Source organism: Chlorocebus sabaeus, chromosome 3 (assembly GCF_047675955.1).
Source record: "Chlorocebus sabaeus isolate Y175 chromosome 3, mChlSab1.0.hap1, whole genome shotgun sequence".
Lineage (NCBI taxonomy): Eukaryota > Metazoa > Chordata > Mammalia > Primates > Cercopithecidae > Chlorocebus > Chlorocebus sabaeus.
Genome location: NC_132906.1, coordinates 30,286,696 through 30,312,183, shown reverse-complemented (window position 1 = coordinate 30,312,183; position 25,488 = coordinate 30,286,696). Strand labels below are relative to the sequence as shown.

General features: G+C 40.0%; 1 protein-coding gene across 1 annotated transcript in view; it reads left to right on the top strand.

Annotated features, from left to right (window-relative positions):
• Window positions 1-25,488, top strand: part of NEK5 (NIMA related kinase 5) — a 90,353-nt gene that overhangs the window by 62,739 nt on the left and 2,126 nt on the right. Inside the window, exons 20-22 of the mRNA XM_007960468.3 lie at window positions 413-538; window positions 1,837-1,974; window positions 14,275-14,392. Of these exons, the coding sequence (XP_007958659.2) occupies window positions 413-538; window positions 1,837-1,974; window positions 14,275-14,392 (382 nt within the window). The remainder of the gene's footprint in view (window positions 1-412; window positions 539-1,836; window positions 1,975-14,274; window positions 14,393-25,488) is intronic.

The following is a 25,488-nucleotide window of genomic DNA, read 5'->3' as shown; positions in this document are numbered from 1 at the left end:
GAGCCACCGTGCCTGGCTATTTTCAGATTTTCTATAGTGAAAACAGTAATAAGGAAAAAGACAGAACAAGTTATTTTTTAAATTAAGAAAATGGAACAGATTGTGTTTCTGTGGAAAAAGACTAAAGTGAAAGTTCTCATAGATGCCTCAAGGAATTTGTCCATTTGTGTCACTGATACTTCCTTAGTATTTAGCAATATTGGCTAGTCAATCAAACACTAAAGAGTAAAAGTAAAACAGTGTTGACACCTTTTTGTCATTTCAATCTTATTTCTGTTAGAACAAGGGTGGTGATTTTTCTGGTTTTGAACGTACCTGCTGATAAACTACCTCTGAGTTCCTAAGAACTGTTTGGGGCAATGAGTCACACTTTGACTGCTTTTGAATTAACGAGTTGTTTTCTTACACCCAGGGTTTTCCACGCAGACTGTAGCTGCTGTGGGAAACAGGAGGCAGTGGGATGGAGGAGCGCCTCAGGCTCTGCTGCACATGATGGCAGTGGCCGACATCACCTCCACCTGCCCCACAGGGCCTGACGGTGAGTCTGTGCTTAGTGTCAGTCGTCAGGAAGGGAAGACCAAGGACCCGTACAGCCCGGTGCTCATCCTGATGTGATAGTCTACTTCTCAGTACAACCCCTATAGACTTGTATCAGACACTTTCAAATATGTTGTTTTGATATCTCCCTACTCCTAAAGAGACTTGCCTGCTAATTATCCTGGATAGACGACCACTCTAGACATGTACATATAAAGGAGGAAAAATCCAGGATGCCACCTTCCTCGGAGTGAGGGAAAATGCATGAGGAAGGGCAGCTGACTTGATTTACTTTCCAAGGCCAGCTCAGCAACTTTTTTTGGGATTTCATAGGGTCATTTTTTTTCTACCAGTAAAATTAGAATTAAAAGAGTAGCTATCTCTACAAGATTTAGAAAGTTAATAGTTCAAAGATACATATAAATTGCTTTGAAGCCAATGTGCTATTTAAATGTTAGAAGTGTTTAGGATATGATGATGTTTTCTACCTAAATTCCTTCGTTTACATTTGAACCTCTCACATAGCCTTTCCTTAGAAGAGGATCATAGCAGGTTGGGCACGGTGGCTCACGCCTGCAATCCCCGCACTTTGGGAGGCTGAGGTGGGCAGATCATGAGGTCAGGAGTTCAAGATCAGCCTGGCCAACATGGTGAAACCCCATCTCTACTAAAAATAGAAAAATTAGCCAGGCATGATGGCACACACCTGTAATCCCAGCTACTCGGGAGGCTGAGGCAGGAGAATTGCTTGAACCTGGGAGGTGGAGGTTGCAGACCAAGATCGTGCTACTGCATTCCAGCCTGGCTGACAGAGCGAGACTGTGTCTTCAAAGAAACAAAAAAAAGGCCATAACAGCCTCCAACCTCTGGATGTTATCTTCACAGGTGGTAAAGATTTTTATTACTCGTTTCCTATGTTCTTGATAACATGAGCCGAGAGGGAGCTAAAATTTGTACATGTGCTGTAAGATGAAATATTTAAGTATATCACTGAAATGAGCAATTATGTGTATAAATTGAGTTTCCCCTCAATTATCTTATTAAGTTATAAATCCATTTAAAATAGGCAAATAGAATAAAAATTTTATCACACCGATAAAGCCAGTTTACAAAGCAACGAATGACTCTTCCCCCCATCAGCTATGTGACAAGAAGTCATTAAACTTTTCTATATCTCAGCTTCTTTATTAGTAAAATGAGAGGTGGGATTAGGTTACCTCCAAAGTTTTAACATTCTGTGATCTTATACAAATGCAAGTGAAGAAGCATTTTTATTTTTAATAACACTTTCCTCTTCAGATGGTCAAGTTATTGTGATTGAAGGCATTCCAGAAAACCGGAAACAGTGGCGGCATGAAGCTCCAGGAACTTTAATGAGTGTTTTGGCAGCAGCACATCTAACGAGTAGCTCATTTTCTGCCGATGAAGGAGAATTTGGTATGTAGTTTATTTTTAACAACATAACCAGTCCCCAGAGGAATTTTGTCAAGATTTGCAAATGCTGAAAGGGGATAAAAATATCTTCAGCTGGGAGAGAGAATTGGGAGGGTGTCTAGCCTTTTCAGAAGCAGATTTTGCTGTGTCCAATCCTATTCCAAATGCTACTAACAAAAGACATGAGGTTTCCAGGAGAGTGGTGTAATTTTCTTTAATGCAATCAGCTGACAACTGGTGAAAAGTTTAAGTAGGGCTAGTGGCTTTGCAGCGGATGATCTAGTATTGTTTTGCTCTACCTGAGTTAGTTTATTTCTGACAGCTATTCAGTGGACTATCCCATGGACAATAAAAATACACCCTAATATCATTTGTTTTTTTCCTCCAATTTTTAGCAAGATTCTGCTTTTGTTTACTTTAAGGCAGGAGTCCCCAACCCTGGGGCCACAGACCAGTACCAGTCTGTGGCCTGTTAGGAACCAGGCCACACAGCAGGAGGTGAGTGGCAGGCAGGTGAGCATTACTGCCTGAGCTCTGCCTCCTGTCAGATCAGCAGCTGCATTCAGATCTCATAGGTGCATGAACTCTATTGTGAACTGTGCATGTGAGAGATCTATGCTGTGTGCTCCTTATGAGAATCTAATGCCTGATGATCTGAGGTACCCGAAACCACCCCCCTTCCCTGCCCCCGTCAAAAAATTGTCTTCCATGAAACTAGTCCCTGGTGCCAAAAAGGTTGGGGACTGCTGCTTTAAGGGAAGCCAACCATCATTTTCTAAAATTTGAGGGGCCTGGATGTAATGGCTCACACCTATAATACCAGGACTTTGGGAGGCCAAGGCAGGAGGATCTCTTGAGGCTAGGAGTTGGAGGATGCTGTGAACTATGATCACTGCTCTTCAGCCTGGCTGACAGAGCAAGAACTTGTCTCTAAAAATAAAGTTTGAGGGAAATCACATCATAATGAGGGTTTGGTCTTATATTAGGTATTCAAGTGTGAAGTGCTACAAGAAAAGCTACTGCAGGCAAGCAGGGATCCCAGGAGCATCTCCACGAGTGTGAGGTCTGGGACCTGGTATTGTGGTGAAGTGGGGTTGAGCAACAAGTAGAAAAACTAAGGTACTAGATACTCTTGGAGGCTGATAAATGTTTACAGAGTTAGGCCAGGTGTGGTGGCTCACGCCTATAATCCCAGCACTTTGGGAGGCTGAGGCGGGCAGATCACCTGAGGTCAGGAGTTCAAGACCAGCCTGGCCAATGTGGTGAAACCCCGTCTCTACTAAAAATACAAAAATTAGCTGGGCATGGTGGCAGGTGCCTGTAATCCCAGCTACTTGGGAGGTTGAGGCAGGAGAAATGCTTGAACCTGGGAGGCAGAAGTTGCAGTAAGCTGAGATCGGCCATTGCACTCCAGCCTGGGGGACAAGAGTGAGATTTCGTCTCAAAAAAAAAAAAAGTTTACAAAGCTAATTACCACTACAAAAACAAAGTAATTTCTAACTGTCAGTTGAGTCCCAACAATTAGTGAATACACATTTTATAATAGTTTGAAAGAGGCTTTCTAATGGAATTTTTTTATGTGGAACAGGACATTATACTAACACATCTAAATATCTTTGTTTCTCTGAAGTACGAAGCCAAAAGTTTAAGATTATAAACTCATAATTAGTCATTAATGTCTCAGCATTATATGTTATTTGGAGATGATCTAGATAGTTAATGAATACCTATCATTTAACTTAGCTTAGCAAAACTCGAGGAGAAAAAGTTACCAAAAGGATTTTAAAAACCTTTTTTAAGTAAACACATTATAAAACCTAATTATTATTAAAACTTCTACCTGACCAGGCTCATGCCTGTAATCCCAGCCCTTTGGGAGGCTGAGGCAGGAGGATCACTTGAGCCCAGGAGTTCGAGGCTGCCGTGAGCCATGATCATGCCACTGCACGCCAGTTAGTGTGACGGAGTGAGACTCCAACTCTAAACAAACAAACAAAAACCTCTTATTTCGTTACATTTATTTATTCTTTCTTAACAACTATGTTTGGAAATTTTCAGGAAACATTGGCAAATCTAGCCATCATCTTATTTCTTTATTAATCATTTCTACAGTTTGTGAATGTTAGGCACTCACCACCAAAGCAAAAGCCCTAAGGTTAATACGTGGATGTTTTGCTGATCAAATTACACTGCTGATTTCATTAAACCAACAAAGTAGTCTTATTTACCAAAAATTTACCCAAGTTACAATAATTAAAAGGCATTTGAGTTCATTTCTACTTTTCTGATAAAATATTTCATTTAAGCACCTACTTTTTCTTTAAGCCAATTAACTATAGCTCTTTCATATATTTTTTGGTAGTGAAATATCAATCAAACACAGGTTCAGCTGCCCTCTGCTTGCAAAATTGAATAACAAGGACAAGGTGCAGTAGAAGGAAAGTGCCTTTATTTTTCAGTGCTAGCAGTGGGGAGATGGTTCAGGCTCCTGCCTTAATAAAACCACTTCAGAATTCTCAGGCGAAATGCTAGGGCTTAAGAAGGGGAAGTTTGGTATGGAGGGCATGTGGGGCGAGATGGTGCAAGTCTACGAGACTTGTTCCAATGACTCAAGTTTTTGCCCCATCTGGTGAATGGGCTGGTACCATCTCAGGCTTGTCTGGGCTGTAAATTAGCTGCGGCCTTGTAATCTCCTGGTGGGGTAGAATTTCATAGGCATCTGGATTGTCTCAAGATTCAGTCTCTGGAACTTCTAAGCAAACATAATTAGATAAGCCAGCAATGCAAGGGAGTGCTTGGTGGAAAGAAAGTCAAGATTATTATTTCATTACTAAAAAGTTAATACAGAGGGCTGCAGGAGGAAAAAAATTAAAAATAGGGCACTCAGTTACAAAATCACATACACATGATACATATAAACATACACGCAGAAGCAGATTTTATAGCTTCATAAGGCTTTCATTTGCCAGTTTTCAAATAATTTTTCCTCCAACTTTATTTTATTTCTTATTTTATTTATTTTTTTTGAGACAGAGTCTTACTTTGTCACCCAGGTTGGAGTTTTGGCTTCACTGCACCCTCTACCTGCCAGGTTCAAGCGATTTTCCTGCCTCAGCCTCTGGAGCAGCTGGGATTACAGTCGTGCGCCACTACACCCAGCTAATTTTGTATTTTCAGTACACACTTTCACCATGTTGGCCAGGCTGGTTTCGAACTCCTGACCTCAAGTGATCCACCTGCCTCAGCCTCCCAAAGTGCTGGGATTACAGGCGTGAGCCACCGCGCCCGGCCTTAACCACCACGTCCTTCAACTTTGGGCTATCAGTCTCTTGATTACCTGTTCCATTGCCCTAAACAATTGTTAGCAAGCCACCCCTCAATTTGTACTTCTGAAAGGATGACTTTTAAGGGTACAGAACTTAAATCTAAACACTATTATTTGCTGACAAAAAAAAAGGGCACGGTCAAGGTTTAGTCAAGACAAGATTGCCAAGAAAGGTGTTTGGAACAAAGGTAAGGTTTGTTATGTGAACTTTAAACCAATGCCTTTCCCATCTTAAAAATTTCTGGTGGCTTGAGGTAGGGGGAGGCCTTACAAATGGAAGATTTCCTTTATAGATATGTTTTTTTTTTTTTTTTTACGAAGAGTTTTAAAACAGGGCCTAATATTTAATATGTGAAAAGCAGGCAAAACTGGAAGGCAGTGCACCTACATCTTTCAAAATCAAGGATCTCACTTCTATATTGAATCCTGGGTCCCCCACAAAGAGGGAAACACCAGGAGACTGCTCCTTCCTGCAAAACATTCCCCTGAGGCTGGTGGGTAACCTAATGCCAGTCAGGCTACTCTGCGAGCAGCCGTCCCCAACAAGAGTCTTATACCTTGGTGGTGAGTGTTCCCATAACCTCCAGGTGTTCAAACCTGTCTTTTAATCTAAATGCACAAAGAAGTAAGTAGCCCCATCCAGTAATAACCGTTCACTGTGTGTACCCAGAATATCTGAGATAGGTCTCAATCAATTTAGAAAGTTTATTTTGCCAAGGTTACAGATGCATCCATGACACAGCCTCAGGAGGTCCTGATGACATGTGTCCAGGGTGGTCAGGGTACAGTTTGCTTTTATACATTTTAGCGAGACATGAGACATCAATTACTACATGTAAATTGTACATTGGTTTGGTCCAGAAAAGAGGGGCAATTGAAGCAAGGCGGGGCCGGGGTGGGGGGAGGGCTTCCAGGTCATAGGTAGATAAGAGAAAAAAGTTTGCATGCTTTTGAGTCCTTGATCAGCCTTTCACTGAATACACAATTTAGTCTGGCTCAGTGAATCTGCATTTTTACATAAACAATAGGACAGAAGCAATCAGATATGCATTTGTCTCAGGTGAGCAGAGGGATGACTTTCTGTCCTGCACCTGTGGAGATCAACTATCAATTTACATTGCCAGGGTGAAATTCAACAGAACAGTTTTAGGGTAAAGATCCTGAGGCCTACAAGGAACTTCCTTGTGGGCAAATTGTGAGGGAGGTATGTAGCTTTATCATGATTGTAGCTGTCTCATTTAGGAATAAGATCGGAGGCAGGTTTGCCTGACGTAGTCTTTAACTTTTCTCTTGCCTTAGTGATAAATTGGTCCTGAGATTTATTTTGCTTTCACAACTGCAGCCACTGTCAGCCACTTCCAAAAACTACAGCTTTTATCAGTGACTTGTCAGCTATTGCACACACAAAAATCAATTCTCTCTCACAGTACAATGTAATCTCTGGTACCCCAAAGTCAGATTGATCAAGTAACTTACTGCAAAAGACAGTAGAGCTTTAGATCTGAGAGGAACCTGCCCGTGACTTCACTAGGAAAACAGACCAACCTAAGAAGGGATGAGTGGCACCTTTTCTGCATTCCTCGGGGGGGTCTTAGAGTCATTAGAAGTCTCCTGCAGATTCCTCCACGTGTTATTGAAAATGGCAAAAGGAAGGAGGAGCCAGAAGTGGAAGGAAATAGAAGAACAAGTTGTACAGGAGTCAATTTGGGGAGGTTTTTAAGCTACCTAAAAGGCCAATGAGAAGTTGTACATTTTTCTCAGTAGAAGTCATGCCAAAAAGATAGGAAGCAAAGAAATTTCTGGAAACAGCATCCAAAGGAAGAAAAAGCAGAAAAGGCCTTTAAAAAATGTTTATAGCCTAAATATTAAACTTTTAATTAACCTGCCTTCTGACCACAGAGTTCTAAAAAAAAAAAAAAAAAAAAAAGCCTCTGTCTTATAATTCTTTGTGGTATGATTAAAAAACGAACACTAGGGCCAGGCATGGTGACTCATGTCTGTAATCCCAGCACTTTGGGAGGCCGAGGCAGGCAGATCAGGTCAGGAGTTCGAGACCAGCCTGACCACCATGGTAAAACCCCATCTCTACTAAAAATATAAAAATTAGCTGGGCATGGTGGCACATGCTTGTAATCCCAGCTACTCAGGAGGCTGAGGCAGGAGAATCGCTTGAACCTGGGAGACAGAGGTTGCAGTGAGCTGAGATTGTGCCACTGCACTCCAGTCTGGGCGACAGAGCGAGACTCCATCTCAAAAAAAAAAAAAAAAAAAAAAGGCAACCCAACCAACCAAACAAATAAAAACAAAACTTTCCAAATCTCTTACTGGATTTCAACCAGGACAAAAATAAAATAGGTGTCCCATTCAGTTTGTCTAGTTCTAAAACTAGCTCTTTTTTTCCCCAATTGTGCACACAAAATGAATTAATTTAGACATTTGAAAGGATCTCATTTTGGCTACTGCTGCTTTTGACCATCCTGGGTTAGGTGAGTTATGTTTCCTAGATATTTACAAGAGGACACCCCATAAATGTTATACATAAGTCCAGCTGGTGTTTTACTAACTGAAATTGGTCACAAATGAAAAACCAACCCACAATCTCAAACAATAGAAAACAGCTGCAATCTTAAAAGCACGCTATGTAAAAAGAGACCACTGGTGCCGCACTGCCAATCCTTTGATTCAAACTTTCTCTTGAGGCAGAGATGAAAAACCTTGACCCCAACCTTCTGCTGTGAAACAGAGGAAGAAAAGAGGCAATTTTCTACAGAGCTCTGTACCCGAATTTCCTGCCCAAAGACGAGACCAAAGCCCTCACTAAGAGAGAATTTTAAAAGTCTCCAAAATAAAGTTTAGACTTTCAACCAGAGTAGGAGGGCTGAATTCAGGAGAACTCACCTGAAGCACCTGATAGGACTTTTTATTTTAAAAAAAATTTTGTGGGTACACGGTAGGTGTATGTATTTATGGGGTACATGGGACGTTTTGATACAGGCATGCAATATGAGATAAGCACATCATGAAGAATGAGGAATCTATCCCTCAAGAATTTATCCATTGAGTTGCAGACAATCCAGTTGTACTCTGGTTACTTTAAAATGTACAGTTAAGTTTTAATTGACTATAGTCACCCTGTTGTGATAGCAAATAGTAGGTCTAATTTATTCTATTTTTTTGTACCCATTAACCATCCTCACCTCTCCCCTATTCCCCCACTACTCTTTCCAGCCTCTGGTAACTATTCTATTCTCTATGTCATGAGGTCAATTGTTTTGATTTTTAGGTGCCACAAATAAGTGGGAACATGTGATGTGTGTCTTTCTGTGCCTGGCTGATTTCACTTAATACAGTGATCTCCAGTTCCATCCATGTTGTTGCAAATGACTGGATCTCATTCTTTTTTATGGCCGAATAGAACTCCACTGTATATATGCATCACATTTTCTTTATCCATTCATCTGTTGATGGACACTTAGGTTGCTTTAAAATCTTAGCTATTATAAACAGTGCTGCAACAAACATAGGCGTGCAGCTATCTCTTTGATATACTGCTTTCCTTTCTTTTGAGTATATACCCATCAGTGGGACTGCTGAATCATATGGTAGTCTATTTTTAGTTTCTTTGGGAACCTCCAAACTGTTCTCCATAGTAGTTATACTAATTTACATTCCTACGCATAGTGTACAGGGGTTTTGATATGGTTTGGATCTGTGTCCCCATCCAAATTTCATGTTGAAATGTAATCTCCAATGCTGGAGGTGGGATCTGGTGGGAGGTGATTGGATCATGGGGGTGGTTTCTCATGGTTTAGCACCATCCCCCTAGTGCTGTTCTCATGATAAAGTTCTCATGAAATCTGGTTGTTTAAAAGTGTGTGGCATCCCCCACCCCCTTCCTTTTGCTCTGGTCATGTAAGACATGCCTGTTTCCCCTTTTCCTTCTGCCATGATTGTAAGTTTCTGGAGGCCTCCCCAGAAGCTGAGCAGATGGCCAGCATCATGCTTTCTGTACAGCCTGTGGAACTGAGAGTCAGTGAAACCTATTTTCTCTTTAAAATACCCAGCTTTAGCAGTTTGAAATTGGACTAATACAGAAAATTGGTACTGAGAATGGGGCATTGCTATAAAGATACCTGGAAATAAGGGAGGAGACCACCCCTCATATTGTCTTATGCCCAATTTCTGCCTCCAAAGAAAGAAGAAGTAAAAACTAAAAGGCAGAAATGAAATCCACAGGCAGACAGCCCGGCGCCGCACCCTGGGCCTGGTAGTTAAAGATCGACCCCTGATCTAATTGGTTCTGTTATCTATAGATTACAGACATTGTATAGAAATGCACTGTGAAAATCCCTATCTTGTTTTGTTCCGATCTAATTACTGGTGTATGCAGCCCCCAGTCATGTACCCACTGCTTGCTTCATCAATCATGACCCTCTCACATGCACCCCCTTAGAGTTGTGAGCCCTTAAAAGGGACAGGAATTGCTCACTCGTGGAGCTCAGCTCTTGAGACAGAAGTCTTGCCGATGCCCCTGGCCGAATAAATCCCTTCCTTCTTTAACTGGGTGTCTGAGGAGTTTTGTCTGCTGCTCGTCCTGATACAGAAATGTGGAAGCAGCTTTGGAACTGGGTAACAGGTGGAGGTTGGAACAGTTTGGAGGGCTCAGAAGAATACAGGAAGATGAGGGAAAGTTTGGAACTTCCTAGAGACTTGTTAAATTGTGACCAAAACACTGATGGGGATATGGACAATGAAGTCCAGGCTGAGGAGGTCTCAGATGGAAATGAGGAACTTACTGGGAACTGGAGTAAAGATCACTTTTGTTATGCTTTAACAAAGAGGTTGGATAGTGCCCTTTCCCTAGGGATTTGTGGAACTGTTAAATTGAGAGAGATGATTTAGGGTATCTGGTGGAAGAAATTTCTAAGCAGCAAAGTGTTCAAGATGTGACCTGGCTGCTTCTAACAGCCTATGCTCATATGTGTGAGCAAAGAAATGATCTGAAACTGGAATTTATATTTAAAAGGGAAGCAGAGACTGGGTGTGGTGGCTCACGCCTGTAATCCCAGCACTTTGGGAGGCTAGGGCGGCCCGATCACCAGGAGTTCGAGACCAGCCTGGCCAACATGGCAAAACCCTGTCTCTAATAAAAAGACAAAAATTACCTGGGTGTGGTGGTGTGCACCTGTACTTTCAGCTACTTGGGAGGCTGAGGTGGGAGGATCGCTTGAACCTGAGAGGCAGAGGTTGCAGTGAGCCAAGATTACGCCACTGCACTTCAGCCTGGGCAATGGAGTGAGACTCCATTTCAAAAAAAAAAAAATGTAGAGGGTAAATTTATGTTATCTGTTTTTTATCATGTGATGAATACATATTTGGTCTCTGTTTCTTTTTCCTAGGACACAGCTCCTAAAGCCCTTAGAATCCGTGAAGTAGTAAGAGTGTCTTTTGCAGGCCAATGGGATGACTGGTGGTTGGGGGCCCCTTGATGGTTTCAGGATGGGGGCTGGTCATCAGAAAGACCAAGGCAGGATTAAGATTGGAACTTTCAGCCTCCTTCCCCCTATCTCCAGGGGGACAGAGGGGCTGGAGACTGAGTTCAATCACCAATGGCCAATGATTTGACCAACCATTCCCAGGTAATGAAACCTCTATAAAAACCCCTATATGGCAAAGTTTGGAGAGCTTCTGGGTTGGTGTGCACATCATGTGGTGGGAAGGTGGTGTACCACAAATTCCACAGGGACAGAAGCCCCTGTGCTTTGAACCCTTTGCCCAATGTACTTTTCCATCTGGCTTTTCATTTGTATTTTTAATAATAAACCAGTTATAGTATTTTCCAGGGTTCTGTAAACCATCCTAGTAGACTGTTAACCTGAGGAGGTTGTGGAAATCCCCAACCATGTAGCCAATGCAGACAGAAGTGTGGGTAACTTGGAGACTTGCTACTTGAGACTGGCCTCTGAAGTGAGAGCAGTCTTCTGAGACTGATCCCTTCTTTAACCTTTAACCCTTGGAGTTCTGGGTAGTTAGTGCTGGAATTGAATTGAATTGTAGGACACCCAGTTGGTGTCAGAGAATTGGTTGATGTGGGTGAAGCAGCGCTGTTGTCTTGGGTGAATACCCGAGATTCATTGTTTCACGGCCATGGAAAACTAGGATGTGGACAGACCCCACAGTGAGGTTAAAAGCAGAAGTTTACTAGGTGAAAGTGTGGCAGGATGAGCCACGGACAAAACCCCTCAGACACCGAGATAGTGAAGAGAGTGGCTTTAATCAGCTGGGAGCATCAGCAGGCTAGCGTCTTAATATCCGAGCTCTTCAAGTGCTCAACTTCTGTCCCTTTTAAGGGCTCACAACTCTAAGGGGGTCCGCGTGAGAGGGTCATGATTGATTGAGCAAGCCAGAGGGTACATGACAGGGGCTGCAAGCACCGGTAGTCAGAGTGAAACAACAGAACGGGAGGTTTCACAATGTCTTTCCATACAATGTCTGGAATCTATAGATAACATCAGTTGCTAGGTCAGGGGTTGAATTTTAACTACCAGGCTTAGGTCAGGCAGGCCCAGGCCTGGTTTCGGGTCTGGTTCCTAGGCGCCGGGCTACCTGCCTTTAGTTTTGCTTCTCTTTCCTTTTGTGAGTATAAAACAATATAAAACAATATGAGAGGGTCTCTCTCTTCCCTCAAAAGAAAGAGAAAAGCTCTCTGCTACAGAGAGGGGTCCTGGAGAACATGGGTTGCTGCTTCCACAGTGAAATGTATTTTTACAGATGAGCTTCAGGGGGCGGCATCTGATTTACGTAGGGCATGAAAGATTAGTTGAACCAGGTGTGCCATTTGCATAACACTTGAAGAAGCTGGCCACCCCACCCTAATCTTTTATTATGCAGATGGGTTCTCTACCTGGCTGGTACCATGTTGCCTGGTTTTTCACTGTACATGTGGTGACAAAGAAAAGGGAAGATGGAGCCTCCATGTTGAACATATCTGGCTTTAAGGTAGCCCTTTTCCATTGGCACAGCTGCCAGCATTCACCTGTGCAAGCTTCCAGCTTGCTTATCCATGTCTGCAGCTCGATTTTTCAGGCTGCTCTTTGTTAGAGAAGAAATGATTTGGGGGCTGCTTTTTGTTAAAAGAGACATTCCGCTGAGGACTCTGTTGCCCTTACTATCAGTCTAAATAATTTCTTTTTATCTCTTGTATCATGGGGGAAAAAAATGTGTACATATTTAGTGTCAGAAGTGTTGTGAGTGAAAACAGTTCAGATACAGAAAAAATAAAATTTAAATTTAAAATGGACATTAGGGACTCAAAAAGTAATTCAGGAGTCCCTGATTGTCTCATGAATTGTTTCACTGTCATGCGTGTCCATGTGAAGAGATCACCGAACAGGCTTTGTGTGAGCAACATGGCTGTTTATTTCACCTGGGTGCAGGCGGGCTGAGTCCGAAAAGAGAGTCAGCAAAGGGAGATAAGGGTGGGGCTGTTTTATAGGATTTGGGTAGGTAAAGGAAAATTACAGTCAAAGGGGGGTTGTTCTCTGGCGGGCAGGAGTGGGGGTCACAAGGTGCTCAGTGGGGGAGCTTTTTGAGCCAGGATGAGCCAGGAAAAGGATTTTCACAAGATAATGTCATCGCTTAAGGAAAGGACCGGCTATTTTCACTTCTTTTGTGGTGGAATGTCATCAGTTAAGGCAGGGCAGGGCATTTGCACATCTTTTGTGATTCTTCAGTTACTTCAGGCCATCTGGGCATATATGTGCAAGTCACAAGGGATGCGATGGCTTGGCTTGGGCTCAGAGGCCTGACATTCATTATGGTGTTTTTGTTTGAATCAGGATCCAAAAAAGTTTGATATGTCCAAAAAAAGTAATTCATAGGAGGAGTTAGACTGGATATGAAGAATTTTAGTTATATCGTATCCAGTTTATTTCACTTATATTTTTCTTATAAATGTGCAAGAGTGATATAGGATTAAGAATGTATACTGAGAAGAGTCTAAAAGCATTCTTATACTAATTTATATTCATAAAATATAAATCAATGATTTATATTTAGGGAATATAAATTCTAAAGGCTAAGAAAACATGTCATTTCATTGGGAACATTTTATTTGTGATTGATATATGAAATAAAAGCAATATGAAATAAAAGCATATGATATATGAAATAAAAGCAATTGTAGAATCTTAGGGTAGTTGAGGGGGTGCTGCATTGCTATAAAGAAATATTGATCAGCCTCACCAACATGGTGAAACCCTATCTCTACTAAAAATACCAAAATTAGCTGGGCGTGGTGGCATGTGCCTGTAATCCCAGCTACTCAGGAGGCTTAGGCAGGAGAGTGGCTTGAACCAGGGAGGCAGAGGTTGCAGTGAGCCGATCGTACCACTGCACTCCAGCCTGGGTGACAGAGTGAGACTCTGTCTCAAAAAAAAAAAAAAAAAAAAGAAATGAAATATTGTACTATCTTCAGTCTAGTCCTTTTCCCAAGAGAGAAAGAAAAGCACATTTTAAGTAAAACAAAACAAAACAAAACAAAACAAAAAACCCTGCAATATGAAACAAAACAAAACAAAACAAAAAGATGAAGGTGTGTGTGCTTTGGGTTTTCCCTACAGGCATTCATGATGAAGCCTAACCGTGGTGGGATACTCAGATTATAGAAACAGTGGATAATAAGAGTGGTTCAACTGTGGTAAATCTTTTTTTTAACACAAAGATTTTTAAAATTTTTCTAATACAGTGAAATTATCTACCCCAAAAGTGGAGGTGTTTTATCTCTTCCTATCTGACCCTTATTCCTGTCACTTTTTCTTGTCTGCTTGTGTTATCATCCCTTTCTTATTCTCTGTTTTGATGGCAATGGCTAAAAGGTTTACCATTATATTGATGTTCACTATCAGGTTTTTGGTATATGGCCCTCATTGGGTATATAGGCTGGGATGCTTTCATATCTTTCTCTGTCATTTCTTTAGCAATGGGAACATTAAAACAATGGCTACCCAAAGAAGAAGATGAAGGGAAGGTAGAAATGGTCTCTGGCATTGAAGTAGATGAGGAGCAACTAGAACCAAGATCTGATGATGATGATACGTAAGTAGATCATTTGCCGATACCTAAGTCAAGCACTGGTACAAAGTGAAAATGCTGCTGCTGAGACATTCAAAATAGCCAACTGAGACCTAGCTACAAAGATCAAGTTTTACAATGCACGGGTTTGGTTCTGGGCTCCCCATTCTTCTCCAATGGCATCATTTTCTACGTTGGCATCAGTGATATTCTGTCTTAACTTCCATGGCTTCCATCGTACCTCCTGATACCTGGTGGGGCTAGTCCTCACACCTCGTGCTAGTCTTCACAGCTTTTTCTTCAAAATTGTCTTAACTATTGTTACCCGTTCCTCATCATACACTGTATATCAAGGCTGTCCAAGCCACAGCCCAGGACAGCTTTGAATGCGGCCCAACACAAGTTTGTAAACTTTCTTAAAACATTATGAGATTTTTTTGCAATTTTTTCTTTTTAGCTCATCAGCTATCATTAGTGTTAGTGTATTTTACGTGTGGCCCAAGACAGTTCTTCCAATGTGCCAGAGAAGCCAAAAGATTGGACACCCCTGCTGTACATCTTTGCATTCTCTTACAAAGTATGAGAAACTTTGTTGGGATTTTGGTGGGAATGACATTTTATTTATTGATTAAATTATGGGAATTGGCATATTTGGGATTATGAATCTTTTAAAATTGTTATTATTATTATTTGAGACAAACTCTCACTCTGTTGCCCAGGCTGGAGTGTGGTGGCACAATCACAGCTCACTGCAGCCTCGAACTCCTGGGTTCAAAGCAATCCTCCACCTCAGCTTCCTAAGTAGCTGGGACCACAGGCATATGCCACCATGCCCAGCTAATCTTTTTTATTTTTTGTAGAGATGAGGTCTTGTTATGTTGTGCAGGCTGGTCTTGAACTCCAGCTTCAAGTTGTCCTCGCACCTTGGCCACCAAAAGTGCTGGGATTACAGGTGTGAGCCACTGCACTTGGCCTAAAAATTATTTTTAATTGGCAAATAAAAATTGTATTAATATATACTTATGGTATACAACATGATGTTTTGAAATATGTACACATTGTGGAATAGCCAAATCAAGCTAATAAATATATGCATTACCTCACATGCTTATCGTTTATTTGTGGTGAGAGCACTTAAAATCTACTCTCAGCAATTTTCAAGTATACAATAAATTGTTATTAACTATAGTCACCATGCTGTACCATAGATCTTCTGAAATTATTCCACCTGTCTAAGTGAAATTCTGTACTCTTTGACCAACATCTCCTGGCTTTCCCTTCCACCTTCTCCCACCCCCAGCCCTAGAAACCACCATTCTACTCTCTGCTTCTATGAGTTCGATTGTTTTCAATTCCACATGTTAGTGAGCTCATATGGCGTTTGTCTTTCTGTGTCGTCTGACTTATTTCACTTGGCAGAATGCCTTCCAGGTTCATCCATGTTGTCACAAATGCCAGAATTTCCTTCTTTTTAAAGACTGAATAGTATTCCATCCTGTATATATACCACATTTTCTTTATCCATTCATGCATTGATGTGATTATGAATCTTAACATCCATAAATATAGTATAGCTCTCTATTTATGTCTCTCTTTTCTTTGTATTTTTAAATATTTTTATAATTTTCTTTATGGCATAGGTACCACTTAATTTTGTTGTTGTTGGTATTTTAAATGGGATTTTTTTGTATTTTAATTTTATTTATTTTTTATAGAGATGGGGTCTCACAGTGTTGCCCAGGCTGGTCTTGAACTCCTGGGCTCCAGTGATCCTCCCATCTCAGCCTCCCAGAATGCTAGGATTATAGGCGTGAGCCACTGTGCCTGCCTAATTTTTTTTTAAATTGAAAAATGATGATTTTACATATTCATAGGGTACACAGTGATGTTTCAATACATATGAAGTATAGTAGTCAGTTCAGGGTAATTAGCATATCTGTCATCTCAAACATTTATTGTTTCTTTGTGTTGGGACCATTTAATATCCTTCTTCTAGTGATTTAAAACTATATACCATATTACTATTAACTATAGTCATCCTACAGTGGTATAAAACACTAGAATTTATTCCTCTTATCTAGCTGTAATTTTCTGTCCTTTAAAAATCTCTCCCTTTTTTCCTCTTGTGTTCTCAGATTCACTACTGCTAATGTATAGAACACTACTGATGTATCCTGTAACTTCACTAAACTCTCTTATTAGTTCTAAATTTTGGAGTCCTTTGAATTTTTAAAATTTTATTATAATTTACTTAACATTTGTTTTGAGACAGGGTCTTTCTCTGTTGCCCAGGCTGGAGTGTGGCAGCATGATCATATTCACTGCAGCCTTGAACTCCTGGGCTCAAGTGATCCTCTTGCCTCAGCCTCCAGAATAGCTGGGATTACAGGTGTAGCATGCCACCATGGCCAACTAATTTTTTTGTTTTTTGTAGAGATGGGGTCTTGCTATGTTGCCCAGGCTCATCTTGAACTCCTGGCCTCAAGTGATCCTCCCACTTGGGCCTCCCATGAAGTAAACTGTGAGCCAAATGCTGGGATTACATCATGAGCCACTGCACTTGGCTCATAATTTACTTTTAAAATACATCCCAAATTTTTTAAGTAGACCCTTTTCAGTCTTCCTACTACCTACCTCTTTATATCAGCTACACAGTCCTCCTCCCTACAGTCAACCAATCTAATCTGCTTCTTGTGTATACTTCTCCAGAGGAATTCCATACAAATATAAGCAAAAATATAAATGTAAATGTATCTTTTTATATAAATGGTTCCATAGTGCACTGTCCTGTAATTTCCTTTTTTTTCATTTAACAGTATTATGTTTAATACATATTATTGTTTCAAAAACTAGCATATGTATAGTTTAAATTTCCAGAACAAAAAGTATTGGGCCAAAGAGCATGTACACTTGTAAACTGGATATCATAAAATTGTCCTTCACAGAGTTTACACCTATTAACATCAGTGTATAGAAGTGTCTATTTCCCCATTCTCTTGCTCAGTGTGTTGTTAGATTTTTGGATTATTGGATAATTGATAGGTTAAAAAAAGTCAGTTCATGATAGTTTTAATTAGCATTTCTTTTATGAGTGAGGTTATCTTTCCATATGCTAAAGAACCATCTTTATTTCCTCTTTCAGGAAAAGTCGTTCATGGGCCATTTTAAAAATTTAGGTATTAACACTGTATTGATTTGAGAACTTTCAGCACTTTAGGGAAATTAGTCTTTTATCTGTACCATGATTCAAAAATATTTTGCTTAGTTTTTGCCTTTTATGTTGTTTATGGTGACTTGTGCCATGTTATTTTTATTTAGTTAGATTTATCAATTATTTTATAAAACAAAGAATCTAGGGTTTTTTGTTTGTTTGTTTGTTTGTTTTGTGAGACAGGGTGTCCCTCTATTATCCATGTTGGAGTGCAGTGGCGTGATCGCACCTTACTGCAGCCTCGACTCCCTGGGCTCAATCTAACTTCCCACTTCAGCCTGCTGAGTAGTTGGGACCATAGGCATGTTTCACTATGGCTGGCTAATTATTTTATTTTTTATTTTTTGTAGAGATGATATTTCACCATATTGCCCAGACTGGTCTTGAACTCTTTCTTTTTCTCTTTCTTTCTTTCTTTTTTTTTTTTTTTCTTTTCTTTCTTCTTTTTTAACATACAGGATCTTACTTTGTTCCCCAGGCTGGAATGCAGTGGCCCGATTATGGCTCACTGTAACCTTGAATTCCTGGGCCCAAGTGATCCTCCTACCTCAGCCTCCTAAGTGGCTGGGACTATAAGCATGCACCACCCTGCCCAGCTAATTTTTTTGTTTTTTTGTAGAGACAGGGTCTTGCTGTGTTGCCCAGGCTGGTCTTGAACTCCTAGACTCAAGTGATTTTCATGCCTTGGCCCCCCCAAGGGGTTGCGATTACAGGCATGAGCCACTGTGCCTTGTCAATCCCAGGATTTTAAAAGTATATTTATTATTTACTTTTCTCGATAGCAAAATATTTTATTCCTCTTTAACTTTATTCATATTGCACTACAAAGTGTGGATCCAATTTTTTTTTTTTTTGAGATGGAGTCTCGCTCTGCCGCCCAGAGTGGAGTGCAGTGGCACGATATTGACTCACTGCAACCTCCGCCTCCTGGGTTCAAGCAGTTCTCCTGTCTCAGCCTCCTGAGTAGCTGGGATTACAGGTGCGTGCCACCATGGCTGGCTAATTTTTGTGTTTTTAGTAGAGATGGAGTAGTACCATGTTGGTCAGGCTGGTCTCGAACCCCTGACCTTGTGATCCACCCGCCTCAGCCTCCCAAAGTGCTGGGATTCCAGGCTTGAGCCACCATGCAGGCCCCAACTTTTTTTTTTTTTTTTTTTTTGAGACAGAGTCTTGCTCTGTTGCCCAGGCTGGAGTGCAGTGGCACGATCTCGGCTCACTGCAAGCTCTGCCTCCCAGGTTCACACCACTCTCCTGCCTCAGCCTCCCGAGTAGCTGGGACTACAGGCGCCTGCCACCATGCCCGGAAATACAAAAAATAATTTTTTGTATTTTTAGTAGAGACGGGGTTTCACTGTGTTAGCCAGGATGGTCTCGATCTCCTGACCTCGTGATCCGTCCGCCTCAGCCTCCCAAAGTGCTGGCACCACTGCACTCCAGCCTAGGGAACAGAGAGACTCCATCTCAAAAAAAAAAAAAAGATTTTTGATTCTAATTTGAAATGCTGCTGTTATGGTATATTTTTATATGTATTTGCATTCAATTCCTATTCTTTCTAGTCTAATTATTGATTTATAAACACATTGTTTATAATATAGTTTATTTTGGGGAGCTACATCCCCTAAATACTCTTTCTCAGAATTTTCAGGCTTGTTTTGCTTATTTTTCCATATGAACATTAGAATCACCTTATCTAGCAAAGAAAAGAGGAAAAGAAGGAGTTTTTCTTAGCCTCCTTGCTAGCAGAATTTTGGAACCCAAAGGCCTCTTTTCATTTCATATTGTCTGTGTCCCTTTCTGTCCAACCTGGTTATGCTTCTATATATATATATTTCTTTCAGAAATCTTACAGGTCTCTGCAACTCTTATTGGGAGTCACTTCGTTAGATAAAAGCCAGACCTTTTGACATAGGCCCTTCTCTCTTTTGGGCTTTGGCTTAGACTACTGAGGAACAATACCCTTAAATTGCCTAGAAACCCTACTGTTTGAGAATAATTTTGAGACTCATTTATGTTGTTGTATATATTGATAGTTCATTTCCTTTTTATTGCTAAGTAGTATCCCATTGTGTAGATATACCACAATTTGTTTGTAGATTCACCTGTTGGTGGACATTTATGTTGTTTCCAGATTTTGGCTATGAATATTTGTGTATATGTCTTTATGTGAACATAAGTTTTCATTTCTTGTGGGCAAATACCTAGGAGAGGAATGGCGGAGTTGTATGGTTGGTGTATTAGGGTTCTCTAGAGGGACAGAAGTAATGGAATATACTTCTCTAGAGGGACAGAATTAATGTAATTTTTTTTTTTTTTTTTTTTTTTTTTTTTTTTGAGAGAGAGTCTCGCTCTGTCCCCCAGGCTGGAGTGCAGTGGCGCGATCTCGGCTTACTGCAAGCTCCGCCTCCCGGGATCATGCCATTCTCCTGCCTCAGCCTCCTGAGTAGCTGGGACTACAGGCGCCCGCCACCGCGCCCGGCTAATTTTTTTGTGTTTTTAGTAGAGACGGGGTTTCACCGTGGTCTCGATCTCCTGACCTTGTGATCCGCCCGCCTCAGCCTCCCAAGGTGCTGGGATTACAGGCGTGAGCCACCGCGCCCAGCCGAATTAATGTAATATTAAGGGGAGTTTATTAAGTATAACTCACACAGTCACAGGGTCCCACAATAGGCCGTCTGCAGGCTGAGGAGAAAGGAGAGCCAGTCCGAGTTCAAAACCGAAGAACTTGGAGTCTGATGTTCAAGGGCAGGAAGCATCCAGCATGGGAGAAAGCTGTAGGCTGGGAAGCTAGGCCAGTCTCTCTTTTCACATTTTTCTGCCTGCTTATATTCTAGCCGTGCTGGCAGCTGAATAGATTTTGCCCACACAGATTAAGAGTAGGTCTGCCTTTCCCAGCCCACTGATTCAAATGTTAATCTCCTTTGGCAACACCCTCACAGACACACCCGGGATCAATACTTTGAATCCTTCAATCCAATCAAGTTGACACTCAGTATTAACCATCACAGTTGGTAAATGTTTAACTTTTTAAAAAATTACCAAACTGTTTTCCAAAGTGGTTATTCTATTTCACATTCCTGCAAACAGTGTTTAAGAGTTCCAGTTGTTCAACATCCTTACCAACACTTGGTATGGTCAGTTTTAACATTTATAACCCATCTACTACGTGTGAAGTGGTGTCTTTATAATTTTAAAATTGTTTATATATCTTTGCTACTAGTTCTTTGTCAGATATCTGCTTTGCTAACATTTTCTCACCGTTGGGGTATTTGTGTTCATTTTCTTAATGGTATGATTCAAGTTTGAAATTTCTGACTAATGTATTTTTTTAATCACTTTTTCTTTCTTGTTTTTTTGAGATGGAATCTTGCTCTGTCACCCAGGCTGGAGTGCAGCAGTGTGATCTTGGCTCACTGCTACCTCTGCCTCCGGGGTTCAAGCCAATTCTCTGCCTCAGCCTCCCGAGTAGCTGGGATTACAGGCACCTGCCACCATACCGGACTACTTTTTGTATTTTTAGTAGAGACGGGGTTTCACTATCTTGGCCAGGCTGGGCTTGAACTCCTGACCTTTTTGTATTTTTAGTAGAGACGGGGTTTCACTATCTTGGCCAGGCTGGGCTTGAACTCCTGACCTTGTGATTCACCCACCTCAGCCTCCCAAAGTGCTGGGATTATTGGCATGAGCCACTGCACCTGGCCTTAATCACTTTTTAAAAAAAATCTGGATTTCTAATTTATTTGTACTTCGGACAGGGACTATCATCTGAATTTTAGTGATTTTAAAGGTTTATTGTACTTCTTTTACTATTGAGCACAGGGTCAATTTTATGCCTGTTACAAATGCATATTCTTACTATTTGGGGAATATATATGTTATATGTAATTATTATATCAAACTTAAACATTTTTTGTTAACATGTTCTGTAGCCTTTTTAAAACAAAACATCACCTCCTAATAGAGATACATTGAAATCTTCAATTGTGTTTGTGGTTTTGGTGATTTCTCATCATTTGCTCTCCTTTTCATTATACTTTAAATACGTAGAAGCTGTGTTCTAATTTATGATTGTTATATCAATTTGGTAAAGTGTCCCTTTTCTACATTGTCACTTTTTGTTCCTATTAATGTTGTTTGCATTAAATTCTATTTGGCCTAATACAGATATTATTATTCCAACTTCCTTATTTTTTTAAGTACTTTTATAATATGTATTTTACTATTCTTTTATTTTCATCATTTCTTTGTGGATTTTGTTATGCTGTATTTCTTATAAAGTGCATGTAGTCGGTTTATGTGCTCCTTGTCATGTGAAAATGTCTTTTAATGTTAATTTAGTAAAATTTATTATAATTGTTGACAAATTTGGATTTCACTCTACCATACCATTTTGGTTTTCTATTCCTTATCTTTTCTTATTTCTTTTTTACCGTTCTTTCCTAGCCTTTTGTTGGTTGACAAACTTTTCTATATTACTTTTTCCCCTCTATAATAATTTTGAAGATACAGATTATACTTCTAATCTTTTAATGGTTAGCTTTTATACACTACCTACAAATTGATCTAACAAATTCAAAAGTTGCTCAGTATTCCTTCCTTCCTCCCAAATATGAAAAGCACAATTTAAATAACCACAACCCTTTTATTCTGATATTTTTATATATAATTTTACTTAAAAAGCTTTATTATTATTAAAAACTTCAAATATTTATAGTCCAAGTAGAGAACAGCATAATGAACCCTCAAGTATCCATCATCTAGCTTCAACAATTATCAACATTGTTTCTTTTCTGTCTTTATGTCCCCCCCCCCCCCTTTTTTTTGTAAGTGTGGAATACTTTAAGTCTCAGACATCAAATCATTTCATCCAATTTTACCTTTTTTCAAACAAAAATCTTATATTATTACATGCATTAATATATACATATTCTCAAATGTAACTCACTTTGCCAATTTAGTTTATCATTTTTCTGAACTTGCCATTTTTTTTCTATCCCATGCTTTCCCTCTGATTTCAGTTTTTTTCTTGTTGATGTATATTCTCTATAATTATTTATGATATGTCAGTGAGTAGTAAACTTTCTTATTTTCCTATCAAAGATTGTTTTTGTTTTGCCTTCAGTCTTTAGCAGTAATTTTGCTGGGCATATAATTTTAGGTTGACAACTGTTTTTTCTCCTGGCTTCTATTATTGTTGATGACAAATCAATTATCATCTCATTGTTTTTCCTTTATAGGAATGCTAACTTTCTCCGATACTTTTATAATTTTTTTTAATTCCTTACATTCTTATGTTTCACTATGGTGTGTCTAGGTCTAAAAATGTCTTTTATCTTGCTTGCTTCACTTTCTTTTGAGAATACATGACTTTCTTTAGTCCTGGAAAATTTTAATATTTGCTTTTCTTATTGCCTCCATTTTGATCCTCCAATTAGATATTAGATGTATTTTTTATCTTCTCAATTATCTCCAATAGTACCTAATTGTACTTTCATATTTTTTATTCTTTTCTTTCTTCCTTTCCAGGTGAATTTTTTTTTTTTTTTTTTTTGAGACAGTTTTGCTCTTGTCACCCAGGCTGGTGTGCAGTGGTGTGATCTTGGCTCACTGCAACCTGTGTCTCCTGGGTTCAAGTGATTCTCCTGCCTCAGCCTCCCGAGTAACTGGGATTACAGGCATGTGCCACCACAACCAGCTAATTTTTGTATTTTTAGCAGAGACGGGGTTTCACCATGTTGACCAGGCTGGTCTTGAACTCCTGACCTCAGGCGATCCACCTGCCTCAGCCTCCCAAAGTACTGGGATTACAGGCGTGGATGAATCCTTGAATACTGTTTTCTAAGCCTATTCTGGGTACCATCTATTGAGTTTTTAATTTAAATGATTATACATTTCATGCCCAAGATAATTATTTTTTCTTATATTTATATAGTCTTGTTTCATTAATGCATAAAGATTTCTCATAATTAAAAAATTTAAATGCTTTGCTTTAGTTTATCTTTTTGGGCATACTTACTTTAGGAGACTTATCAAAACCCTCCATAAAAAATAATTTCCTCTGGAGTTAGTTCATGGTCCAGTTTTTTTCTTGTATTAATTTTATGCCATCTGTCTTACCATTAGATTTATTCAGGTGTTAGAATTTTAGTTTGTGGGCTCCTTTTGTTTTGGAGGGTTGAAAATTGCTTTTTCTTCATTTCCTTCCTCTTCTGTGTACCTCCTAAATATCTAACAGGGTCTTCTTCCTTGGGTCCCCTCCATTCTTACTAGCTGGAACCCTCGAAGAGCAAGTGTGGTCTCGGAAAAAAATACCAGTAATGTGGCTGGTATGTTTTAGCCCAATCTCTGGAAGAAAAATTCCCCCTAAGACATTTATAACCAGAGATTTGACTTCACTTGTGTTTGGAGCTTGAATTACAATACTTGTATGGGCTGGAAACATCTGTGTTGAGAAATTAACACTAAAATTAACAAGAAGGGGTGGCAATACTCCTGGGATTTTTAGAAGTAAATATAAGACACTCTGGAGGGATAAATGTTGGATTTTTTCACTAAAGCACTGGTGAAGATGAACTTACAATTGAACATTTAAAAACAGACTCCACTATGAGAGATTGCAAATAGAACAAATGCTGATTAGACCATAAAGAATTTCAGATAATGTAATTATCTTAGAAAGACTATAATATTGTATATTTAAAATTATTTAATTTAATTAAATTGAGGAATCCAAACATAAGAAAAATATAGTCCCTCAGCAAAGAGCAGGAAGATTCTCTTAGCCTGTTTGGGCTACTCTAACACAGTACCTTAGACGACTTAACAAAAATGTCAGAAATACACTTCTTCTAGTTCTAGAGGCTAGGAAGTCCAAGATCAAGGTGCCAGTAGAGACTGGGCGCGGTGGCTCACGCCTGTAATCCCAGCACTTTGGGAGGCCGAGACGGGCGGATCACCTGAGGTCAGGAGTTCGAGACCAGCCTGGTCAACATGGTGAAATCCCGTCTCTACTAAAAAATACAAAAATTAGCTGGGCATGGTGGCAGGTGCCTTAATCCCACCTACTTGGGAGGCAGAGGCAGGAGAATCGTTTGAACCTGGCAGGCGGAGGTTGCAGTGAGCCAAGATCCAGCCATTGCACTCAAGCCTGGGGGACAAAAGCGAGACTTCTCTCGAAAAAAAAGTGCCAGTAGATTTGGTGTCTGGTAAGGGCTAACTTTCGGCTCCATACACAGCACCTGCTAGCTGTGTCCTCACTTGGTGGAAGGAGTGAACAAGCTTCCTTGGGCCTCTTTTATAAGGGCACTAATCCCACTCATGAGGGCTGGGTTCTCATGACCTAATCACCTAAAGGCTCCACCCCTTAATACTATCACTTTGAGGATTAGGTTTCAACACCTGAATTGGGAACAGGGGCACAAACATTCAGACCATAGCAAAAATTTTTATAATTAACTAGAACTTCTGGAAGTTGAAAAAAAATCTGTGAATAGAAATTAAAATTCAACTCATGGTTTAAAAAACAGAATAGATACAGGTAATGAAGGAGTTAGTAACTGGAAGATAGGTCTAAGGAAAAACATGATGGAAAATGTGACAGAGAAGTTAAGAGGCATGAAGTCAAATGTATATGAAAAGGAGTTCCAGAAGAAAAGAATATGAGAAAACAATATGCAAATCAATTCCAGCTGTGAACTTTCTATAATTATTCGAAGCCAGGAATCCTCATATCTGGGAAATAAGACAATTATCAAGCAGCAACAATGAAAAGAAATTTATACCTAGACACAGCATAGTTTAGTAGAGGAACAAAGACAAAGGAAAGTGTGTAAAGCACATGTCTCAGGAATGGCAACAGTAAGTGCAAGCTGCACTTACTGGTCCACCCAAATTTATGGTCTCCAGTTTTAGT